Source organism: Lactuca sativa, chromosome 6 (assembly GCF_002870075.4).
Source record: "Lactuca sativa cultivar Salinas chromosome 6, Lsat_Salinas_v11, whole genome shotgun sequence".
NCBI classification, from domain to species: Eukaryota; Viridiplantae; Streptophyta; class Magnoliopsida; order Asterales; family Asteraceae; genus Lactuca; species Lactuca sativa.
Genome location: NC_056628.2, coordinates 197,979,739 through 197,991,745, shown reverse-complemented (window position 1 = coordinate 197,991,745; position 12,007 = coordinate 197,979,739). Strand labels below are relative to the sequence as shown.

Sequence of the window (12,007 nt, the reverse complement as noted above, 5' to 3'; positions counted from 1 at the left end):
CTAGAAATAGACAAATCTTCCTTTATGCAGCTTCACTCCTCCGATACACAAAACCTGCAAAATGTACAAAGGAATCATTTTTTGAAATATTATTCAGATTAGCAATTTGTTGTTTAACACATCTAATTACCTTCAATTACTTTGTGTTCACCTCAGGCAGTAAAACCTCAATAGGAAACTCCTCTTTCTACAAAATAAAAAGGTTGAAAATCAATAATTGAAACTATTAAAATAACAATTATAATGTGGTTTTGATTATTTCAGATATACCTTTAATTTTTTCTTAACTCCATGAACTTGCCTAATCCAATCTCCTCCGCAAATCAACATTTGTACAGTGTCGGACCCCAATGAAGCTCGATATGGATCAATAACTCTACCCCCGGCACTAAAAGTTGCTTCAGATGCAACAGTAGAAATCGGGATTGCAAATACATCTCTAGCCATCAATGACAAAACACGATACTTTAACTTGTGCACATTCCACCACTCTAAAGCATTAAATGATTCCATTCCTGTTTGTCCTTTCTCCCTATAAACACCTTCTTCTAAATACATATCAAGCTCTGACTTTTCTGGTCTCTCCAAATCTACAGTCTTTATGAACTCTCCAAATGCCTCCCATCCAGATCCAAGTGATGTACCTTCATTCAACCCTAAAACATTTCTTTCATGTTCGCTTCCATGTGCTGCAGATTCCCTAACTAATGTGTCATGCATCTCTAAATACTCTGAATACATTTCATAAAGTGCATTCTTCACTTCTTTAATGTTCTCGTCTGAATTTTGATAAAGTGTTGGAAAACAAAATTCAACCAACTTCATCTTGAACCGTGGATCTAACACAGAAGCTATTGCCATTACAAGGTGGCACTCACCCCAATACTTGTCAAACTTTTCCTTCATTTTCTTCACCATATCACGAATAAACTCATTTGCAGATAATGAACCTTTATCAAGAGTTTGCTTCACTCTAAACACTTCAATTAGATATAAATTAGCAGTAGGATAATCACTGCCTGAGATGATATTCGTGCACACCTAAACATAATCGTTGGATTTAGTCAACAAAAAAATCATTTATTTATAAAATATTATGCATATTAAACACAAACCTTAAAAACCTTCAAAATTTCACATACACTTTGAACATTTTCCCAATCTTCGTCAGTTGGCAAGTGATGAAAATGTGGTTCATACTCTGCATACCTGAGAAAACCACAATTAAGGTGTTAGTGAATATGAACATGTGTTAAAAACTTTAAGGTATATTTTATTATACCTTGGGAAAGCATCTTTGAACTTTAGAGCCATGCACAACATATCATAGGTTGAGTTCCATCGTGTTGGAACATCAAGCATTAACTTCCGATCACGTATTTGCATTTGATGTGCAGCCTTTGAAAAATTTAGACGTCTACCCTCCGAATTGTTAATATACTTTATACCCTCACGAACATCACCGATGATATGATCAATTATTGCAAGACCATCTTTCACTAGAAGATTCAATATATGTGCACAACACCGTATATGAAATAATCTACCACCACATGAAAGTTTTCTTACACGCGAAAAAGTTTCTTTCAATCTTCTTAAAGCTTTGTCATTATAAGCTGCATTGTCAACTGAGATGGTGAAAATCTTATCTTTAATTTCCCACTCTTGCAAACACTTGTAAATACCATCAGCAATATCAACCGCAGTACGAGGAGGAGGAACATGTACAAAACTTAATACACGTTTCTGTAATCTATAGAAAAACGTTGAGATATAAATTAAAATATGATAGAAAGAAAAAGATAAATAATTAAATATTAAAATTGAGCAACTTGTTAAACCTCCAATTATGATCTACAAAGTGTGCAGTAATAACCATATACTCAATTTTCTGATGCGAAGACTTCCAACAATCAGTTGTTAAACTGATTTTAGAGGCAGCTTTTGTAAGGGCTTTCAACCTTTTCTTCTCATGCTCGTATACCTTAAAACAGTCTGATGTAATTGTAACTCTGCTTACTTTCTCAAACAATGGAGTAGCTGTCCTCATCATTTTCACAAACATGACATCTTCCACAGTAGCAAACGGTTGCTCAGTACTTAGTATCCAATTAGCTATGGCCTCCCTCATCTTGTTTTCATCATATTTTGTATCCGGTCCGATCAATGGTGGCACAGAATCCACATCACACCCACTAGGCTGAAAATTTAGTTTTTGTTGGTTTTTTTGCCATTGTTTATGGGGGATACAACTGTTTAGGTGTCTTCTATATGATGATGTAGGACCTGAACCAGTAACAGCCAACCTCGACTTACAGTGAGTGCACTCGGCTTTTTTCGTACCATCTCGGAGTGTAACTACAACAAAGTCATCCCATACTTTTGATGTTTTTTTTCGTTTTCTCGTTAATTGTACTTCATCTTCACCAGCTTCGTTATTTTTTTCTGTCACACTTTCATTTTCATTAGGAATTTGACTTGTCGTATCTTCATTTGGAGTAGTTGTGTGATCCATACCATGTACTAATTGTGATGACGGATTATCAATCCCAACACCTGTTTCGACCCCCATATCATTTATTGGACTTAACAGGTTTGTTGTAGACCCTCCATCATCCATTGAATCTTCATAAGAAAACAATACAAATTTTAGATACATCAATTTGAAATAATATTTATGCAAAACTAAACAACTCACTATAACACCATGAACACCAACAAATACACATAATATTTATGCAAAAGTAAATTGAAAACAACAAACAGGTGATGAGGTTGCAATTTGTAAAAAAGGTGAATTAATATGTAAGAAAAGAAAAGAAAAGCAAACAGGTTATCACATTGCTATATACTTAAGTTTCATTCCTTTAATTTGGTAGATTTTTAAAACTACAACACTATAATAAACAACGAAAGTATATATGATACTATAATAAACACATCATCCATGGAATGCACCACTTGCTGTTCTTCAAGCTTCAGGAGTCGAATTAGGATTAAACTATCCAGAACCCATAATAGACATTAAAGTTGCATGCGATAATTTAACAACAACTATATTACTTATGAACGAAAAAGAATCCGCTGTTATCACTATATCAATAAATTCATTCTATCACAGGATCGCAAATAGCAATTAATAATAATCATACCTGTTGTCTGTTGAGAACGAGATGGATTCGGGACGGCAACGTCGACTGGATTCGGAAATAAAACTTACGTCGATCGTCAATTGGAATTTGGAAATAAAGGATTAATTATCGTTGCGACTCACGACGTCGTCCTAGATGGTAAACAAGTAATGGTATGTCGACCGCCGTATTCTCGTAGGGTATATGCCGTATGTGTGTACGAAATAAGGGGAAGGTCGGCAAAGGCAGGAAGGCAGGTACGTTGTTTGATTTCAATTCATAGAAATTAAGGAAACAAATTATTAAATTAAAGAAATTAAGGAAACAAATTATTAAATTAATAATATTAATAATATAAATATATAATATAAGGAGTGAAAAAAAAATATTTATATTATAATGTATATAAGCTCGTTTAAGCTCGCGAGCCCTAGTCGAGCTCGGTTTAAAAGCTCGGGCTCGAGCTCGTTTAATAAATGAGCCCCGAGTAAAGCTCAGGCTCGACTCGGGCTCGTTTAAATCGAGTTCGAGTCGAGTTTTTAACGAGTCGATTCCGAATAGCTCACGAGTAGCTCGGCTCACTTACACCCCTATCCGGCAGAGTATTTGCTGAAACCCTACTAGTTGAATAGGGGATTTTATTCTCGAAAATGGGCCAGTGTGATTCCTAGTAATAAATCTTAGAAAAAGAGAATGAATGGACCCGGCAATTAATTGGGGTTTCAACTTTCAAATCCAATCCACACATTTGTTACTGTGTCCAATGTTATTTTTTATCTTCTTTAACTTTTTTTCTCATTTTTTTTTAGAGTATTTGTGTTTTATAAAAAAAAAATATTTAATATAAAATATTGTGTATTAAAAAAACACAATTTATTTAAGTTTGAAAAAAAAACATAAAATGTTACCACTACGTATGAAATGCTAAGAAAAATGTGCTAACGAGGTGAATAACAAAAAAATGACATGGCAGTCAAAATAATGATGTCGCGGGGTGTTAGGAGTGCTACCAACCCCTATAGCTTGTAGAGGCTTAAATCTTTATTCTCTCTCCTTTCGTTTTTTAAGGAAACGATAGTGACGTCGCCATACAAATGTCCCTCCACTATACATACACCCTAATTTGTAAAACTTTTGTTATTTTGTCTTATATGGTAGTATTATGAAAATTCAAATGCTCTAAATTTTTATTTATTTATCAATGGATGCTACATAAAAATGTTAAGAAATCATTTTTTTTCTATGCTAAATAAAAGAATTAAAATAGGATATGCTATAATACAAAGATAGTAGAAAGGATTTTTATGTTTGTTGCATCAATATCTTCAAATTAAGACCTTAAAATAGATTTAACACCACAAACATCTAACTAATAACGGATCAAATAGTTTTAAGTAAAGGGATAACATGAGGCCCTACATATCAACGTTGCCATTTTGTTTTAAATGGTCCCTTACGTTTTTTTTGTGTGTGTGTGTGTTTTGAGATTTTCTAGGGATATAAACTTCATTGTTACCTGCTATTTTAGACCCTTAACCATTATAGAAGGTTGTAATGTCACCTAAGCACAAATTTAGTACATTGGGATCCTATGTGTACGCTAGGGATGTCAACGGGAGCGGAAATAGTTGCCCCCGCTCCCGGTCCCGTCCCCGGCTCCCTCGTTTACATAGCCCCCGGTTACGTCCCCGGTTACCTCCATCACCCCCGGTCCCCCGGTTTATAGGCTTAAAATTCGTTTTTTTTTTTTGCTAAACAACTACTTTGGTTTAGGCTAAAAACCCTATTTTTAATAACTTTAAAAGTTTAAAATATAATATTTTAGAAACTAAAAAATTAAAAATCCAACATTACAAAACGACAATTCTAACAATCTTAAAAATATAAAATATGACAAATCCAATATTACAAATATAAAATACTTACATATCCAAAAATATATGATCAATTCACTACCTCTTCAATATCCATTAATTGGAAACGGGAAAGTGAAGCCTAACCTAAACCTAAAATTATAAAATCTTTTTTGTATATGTATTTTATATTAAATATATATTTTTTATATAAATGTACAACCGGGGTCCCCGCGGGAGTATGGGATGGAAATACCAACTCCCGACCCCGGTCCCGAAAATAAGCGGGGTTTAATTTTGCCCCCGCTCCCGCTCCCGCCCCCGGTTTTTTTAAAAATTTAGTCCCGTACGGGATCGGGATCCCATGGGAGCGGGGTCCCAAGGGGGTTTTTGACATCCCTAGTGTACGCCTGGTCAAGTTCACAATGTGTGATTTGAAAAATGAAGGAAATCATATTAGCGAAGTCAAACCACTAGTTATTGGAGATGGTTGTGGGTGCTTGTCGAAATGAACTTGCGGACGAACTCTTTGAATTTTGCGGTCAAACACATATAATCCGACCAATATTATGAAATTTTCCAGCCAAACTCTTCGGTCTTCCATGGTTCTAACTGTTAGGTGCATAGAGTGCACCTTTTTGTATGCTTATTTCATGTTTAATTCAAGCATTGCATAGCATTTAGTTTAACTTTGCATGCAGTTTATATTTTCACGACACTTTCAAGGATCTATCTACTTTTCACCATTTTTGTAGATGTTGCAGGGTGATTCAAGAATTGGAGCATGCTTAGGATGTTGAAGGGAGGATCTCTGCAAAATTTCAGAAGAATCAGAGCAAGATTGAAGAAAACTCGAAATTTGGATGTGGAATTTTATCAAAAGATTTCACGATCGTGGAATAATTACATTGTCCATTCCACGGTCGTGGAATGGAGCTCTCAGCACAACATTTTCTCATTCTGAGGGCGTAGAATCTCAAGGCTTACCATTATGAGGCCGTGGAATCGAGTCCGATAATTTTTTTTTGTGATTTTCAACTTCCGATTAAAAGAGTCTTGTTGCCAGAGCTTTCGTATGTAATCTCTTCAATCTAGCTTCTCAAAGATAAAACATATATATATATATATATATATATATATATATATATATATATATATATATATATATATATATATATATATATATATATATATATATATATATATATAGTTAACTACACTACACTTGCCTTTTTGCAAATGTCATTTGCGAATACACCAAAATCCCTAAGAGCATGATTTGCAACCCCATCCTCATCATGAAGCAAACCAACATACGTATGACCTAAAAGATTAAGCCCGTTAAAGATTGATTTAACTTTCTTAGACCACTCAGAATGGGCAACGGGAGAGCCCATTAATCTAACATTGACATAAAAAAAAACGTCATAACGCCCCTTACACCCCCCCCCCCCCTCGAGTTTTTTGGTGTTATGGTAACACATGTTATGGAGCTAACGGGAGGAAACGACGATTTTGATATGAACCTTCAAAATTTCGACCGTTTGCAAACGGTCACAAATAAAAAAAAAATTCTATTAATATAAATACACAACATTTTTATCTTCATTTTACCTACAAAACCCAACAAATTCTTTCAATAATTCCTATTTCTTTCAATATCATTTTCTTTTCTATTACTATGTTTAATTAAAAATGGATCCTTTTGATCTGTTTCATCCACACAATCATGATATCGACGAGGATAATATGTTCATGGGTATAATGTACCGATATGTTACAGACATGCTACCCCCAAAGCTTGCTCCACTCTGATACCAACTTGCAACATCCCAAAAATATGGTCCAAAATTTTCGTTTTAAAACCATTAAATAAAAACCATAAGTTATCAAATCATTCCATCAAAACATGAGTCATAGTATTCCAAGACATTATTATCAGCGTTTCATATCAAAATATCAGAGTAAAACATCCCAGGCTAAAACATCTTGGTGTGTGCAATGCAGTCATCCCGAGCTATTCTCTTTGCAACTGGAAGTACCTAAAACCAAAACTGAAAACCGTAAGCATGAAGCTTAGTGAGTCTCCCCAAATTACCACATATCATACACATAATCACATACTGCAAACATTGGGCCTAGCCTGCTACATCGGGCCCCGCCCGACATCGGACGAATCCGGCATCAGGCCCCGCCTGGCAACGAGCCCCGCTCAGTATACAGATCTATTTCTACTAGGCCTCACCTGTCTCTGGGCCTCACCCGCTATACACATGCAAACATATAATCATAATCAAGCTAGCACATAACAGACAAACTCAACGCTATAACTGCTAGTCTAAAGGCCCCGCCTATCTTGGACACCGCCCTACCCCGACATCGGACTGGATTCCGGAACATATAACACATAACATAAACATGCATGAATCATGAAGACATCAAGCATACATAACTACTTATCGGGACCGCCCCGACATCGGAGCATATTCCAGAACTACTATCATCTAAACAGGCCGACATTGTGGTCGTAGACCTGTTCCTACCGGAAGGAAACTCACCTCGTCTGACTGGCTGCTAAAACTCTAGGTGGTGAATCTCTGTCTGCTGCTCCGGCGACTCTCCTGCTATAAATTTAATAAGGAGACTTAGTAAAAAAACTGATAACTATTCTTAGGGTAAAATGACCATTTTGCCTCTGGTCAAAGTCAACATCCTGGTCAAAGTCAACCTTCCAGGTTGACCAAACTCGCCGAGTCAGCCATATGACTCGTCGAGTCCTAGAACTCAGAACCCTATAAATCGCGACTTGATTCGCCTAGTCACCTCTTGACTCGACGAGTTCTTAAGCTACTGGCCATCGCGGTTTGTCGAACTGACTCATCGAGTCTTCTTCAAACTTGTCGAGTCTTGGCATAATTAGGGAAGGAGCAAGATCCTCCTACTCGCCGAGTTCCTTAATCAACTCGCCGAGTCCTATGAACGTTATCGGGGTTTCTTCATCGTACTCGCCGAGTTCCCTTATGAACTCGTCGAGTCCCATGAAGATCTAACCTAGTTAGCTGATTTCACACTTCTACAGCTCTAAAATATAGATTTAGGTTGTTTCTAAGGTCCATTTCTATAAAGTTGGAAATTTGATGGCTTTGCACACCTCAAAAGAACCCAAAATCAAGTTATAGCAATCTACTTTCATGAACATGATCATGACTTGGATGAAAACGGGTTCAAGACCCTATTATGGCTCTAGAGGCCCCAAAATACAGAAAAGGGGAAAATTCTTGCAAACAATCCAAGAGAATAGCTTTTCCTAATCAAAAGGGTCAAAAAGACCCAAGAATCCATATGCAAGGAGATCTAAGCTATAAATCATCAAGATAAGAACTTTTTACCTCAGAAAGCTGCGAAAGATGAGTGTGTCCCTGGATCTAGTTCTCTTTCCCCAAGCTTGCTAGCTCAAAGCTCTTGCAACTACCTTCAAAGGCACAAAACACACTCAAAACTCAAGAGAAAGGCACACAAACGAACTCGGGTTTTCTGGAGGCAAGGAGGTTGATAAGGGAAGCCCAACAAAGGAGTTTAAGATGCTTAAATTGGGTGCAAAACCCCAAGAATAGGGTTTCATCCCGGCAGACCTACTCGCCGAGTCCATGCTTGGACTCTCCGAGTAGACCTATTAAATCCCGTGTCTTTAAGGCATTTACTCGACGAGTTAGGGTTACCAACTCGTCGAGTAGATCAAAATAAACACTTGAATTAGTAAAGAATTGCGTACCAGGAACGGGGTGTCACAAAATTTGTATAAGAAGAGATCTAAGGAATGGAAAGCCAAGGTAAAGACTTTTTACCTCCAAATGAAAGCCAACACAATGTAGATGCTGGATCTACAAGCTTCTTCCCGTTCCAAGCCTCCAAATCTTCAAGCTTCTTTCAAGAAATGCACCAAACATACAATTTTAGCCTTACACACACTCAAAATATGGTTTGATTGATTTGGGTTTCCTTCTGGACGTGAAAAGGCGGTAAGGAGGGTGGAAGGAATGAGTTAAGGTCCTTTAAATAGGGTGCAAACCCTAAAATTTAGGGTTTTCATGTACATACTCTACTCATCGAGTTGGGTACTCCAACTCGTAGAGTAGGGTTCATAAATCATGTGTCCAGATCAATCTCTACACGACGAGTTGGGACAGCCAACTCGTCGATTAGGTCCAAAATATGAATGTATATAAACTTTAAACTTATACGTGGGAGTCGAAATGTTACAAATCGGAACTAGAAAACCTAGATCTAACAACAAAAACCCCCAAAACAACTTCGAGGAACAAAAAACGATCAACAAAAAAACCGATCGAGATGAAAATCGATCTAACAAACCCTAATTTGATAAACCTAACAAACCCTAACTCGAGAAACACGAATCAAACGAAAACAACGCGTGAATAAACCCGCTACTTAAAAACGATAAAATCACACACTAAATGACAACATTGACATATCTTTTACTAATGAAATAAGATCCAGTTGGTGTTTAGGAACTTACAACTGAAACCTCACCTACAAAAACTCTCACACTCAAACAAGAACACTAAATTTAACAAGAACAAAACGATATAAGATTATAGAACAAAAAAACAATCAAGAACAATGAAACCCTAATATGGACGTAAACCCTAATATGGAGAAGATGAGAGAACAAATGAGAGACTCGAGGTGAGTGTGACATCCCCAAAATCTCGTCCAGAAAAGACCGATTTTCATTTATGCTTTTAAAATAATTTCAGAGTAAATCCTTTTGATTTGAAAGAGTTGCAGAATTTGTTCCCAAAAACAAAACATGATAAAACAATGTTTACCAAAGCATTTCATAAAAGAAATGTATTTTCATTATATAATCCAAAACTCGGGGTGTCATGTTCCGATACAGACCAATAAGCATAAACGATAACATTACAAGTCATTCAACAAATATATACATATACAGACTTGTAAACAAAACAACTTGATGGTTCATCCATCTTATGCCCTTGCGCCACTTCCTGTAATACAAATAAAACTGAGTGGGTCAGGCTTGGGAGCTTGGTGAGCATATAGGGTTTTCAACCCACAATAAATAATTATATTTAATTCCACCAACCAACAATAACCCAATTACCCATTCCCGTTATTCTCACTTTATGTCCCTAAGACAACTAACATAAGGGACCTAGTCTAAGAATATTTCATCGGGGCGACAACAATGCTTCGGGGGTTCCTCAACAATATAAGTCAAATAAGGCAACCATGAGGGGGATGGAGTACAGCGAATGAACACCCAAGTTCATTAACACCTACAGGTGGCGAACCTGCTAATGTTTCCACAAGACTGTCTAGAAAAGTCTATGGTCGTCATCTAAACTCCGCTAGATGACTAAATCAAACAACAACGAGGCCTCTCATCTGTTTATTACACACCAACTATCTACTCATGTTCTACCCAACATATTAGTAGATAAAATATACATTTTTATACATGGATAAAAACCTGTATAGCATGCTTTGATCAATACATATTCCACATAACAGATGAGGCACACACACATAACACATATTTCATAGAAAACAAATCAGATCCATGAAATAGAAGAGAGTGAATATACAATCACACATATAACACAAAATATACACATAACATGTATTTCGTATAAAATACTTCATAATTATGCGTTAGAAGAAAGTAACCACACACTCACACCTATAAACAACAATACACTTAATACACTCGAACCATACTTGTATTATTATCGTGTTTATGAAAGGTAGTATACACTCACTTGATCAGAAGATGATCGGACAGCACTACGACTTGCAGAAGTAGTAATCCTCAGCAGATCTGGAAGATCTTCACAAAAATCGAACTTCTCGCGGACAGAGCTTCGGCTCGGGAATCGCACTTCTCGGGATATTCGGGATCTCGGGACTTGCTTCGGGACTCGGGAATATTACCGGGGCTTCGGGGTACTTCTGGCACGCAAATCGAGGCAAAACGGGAGAGAGAAGAGAAAAAAATAGCAAATGAGTCGGCTGCCCTCGCTTCCTATTTATAGGAGGCCGGAGTCTCGGAGTACGCGGGCCGTACTGCTCCGAAACGTCATTGCTTACGTATCCGAAGTGCTCGAGTGCGAGTGTCGACATTCCTCGGTGTACGCGGGGCGTACTTCGGATGAGTCCGATGACTCCTCTTCGGATAATGCCGGATTTTCCAATTAAATTTAAATACAAATTATTTAATAAACTTCGGAAATTCATATTTTCTTCATACGAACTCCGTTTTCGACGTTCTTTATATCCACGCGAAGGTGAGACTACGCTCTACAACTTTCGTTTAGACTCCGTCGGCTAATTTTAACTTTATTTTTATTATTTATTTTTAATAGGTCGGGACAGAAAAACTTCGTTATAAATTCATAACTTCTTCGTTTGACGTCCGTTCTCGCCTAACTTTTCATCGCTTCGATACCAACAACGAGATATTCGATTCTCGTTTAGATCGATTCGACTAAAAACCGCTCGATCTCAAATCGAGTAATTCGGGCTGCATACCGCTAAGTCGAAACTTCAATAAATCATAACTTCCTCATACGAAGTCAGATTTGGGCGTTCTATATATATTCGGAAACCTCGTTTCAACTACTACAACATTAACCAAAGATATCAAGTTTATTTTACACTTAAATTTTGACGCTTATTTTTATTATTAATTAATCAAACCACATAATTAAGCAATTAAGCACAAAACACATAATACTCAAATAATATACTTCTATTATTTCAAAACGGGTTACAAAGGTTAACCTAGACTATTACATTGTTAAAAATGACAAGCCCGGAAACACAGACGTTACAGTGAGAAGAGTGAAAATGATTTGAACGTCTAACTCTTCAACTGGAACTGAGCAATATATGCATCGCGTAATGAACATGGATCAAAGTCAGGTTTAACCCGACCTAAACCCGGTCTGAAAGATCCGTGCGTCGTACATCTTTAGA

General features: G+C 36.8%; 1 protein-coding gene across 1 annotated transcript; it reads right to left on the bottom strand.

Moving 5' to 3' along the window:
* On the bottom strand, positions 1–6,381 carry LOC111901474 (zinc finger BED domain-containing protein RICESLEEPER 2-like). Its single transcript, XM_052765137.1, has 8 exons — positions 6,214–6,381; positions 5,729–5,795; positions 1,842–2,625; positions 1,283–1,753; positions 1,116–1,209; positions 271–1,041; positions 152–187; positions 1–54 (listed from the first exon to the last, which is right to left on the bottom strand). Exons 1-8 carry the CDS (start codon positions 6,379–6,381, stop codon positions 1–3), a joined length of 2,445 nt encoding a protein of 814 aa, XP_052621097.1.
* Positions 6,382–12,007: the final 5,626 nt, after the last annotated feature.

What these genes read in the sequence shown, in the direction of transcription:
- LOC111901474 (XM_052765137.1), bottom strand. Translation starts at nt 6,381, where the DNA reads ATGGGCTCTCCCGTTGCCCATTCTGAGTGGTCTAAGAAAGTTAAATCA. An exon ending in CAAATGACATTTGCAAAAAG is followed by an intron (nt 5,796 to 6,213) that starts GCAAGTGTAGTG and finishes GAAATTTTGCAG; the next exon opens with AGATCCTCCCTTCAACATCC. An exon ending in TTGAGGTTTTACTGCCTGAG is followed by an intron (nt 55 to 151) that starts GTGAACACAAAG and finishes TACATTTTGCAG; the next exon opens with GTTTTGTGTATCGGAGGAGT.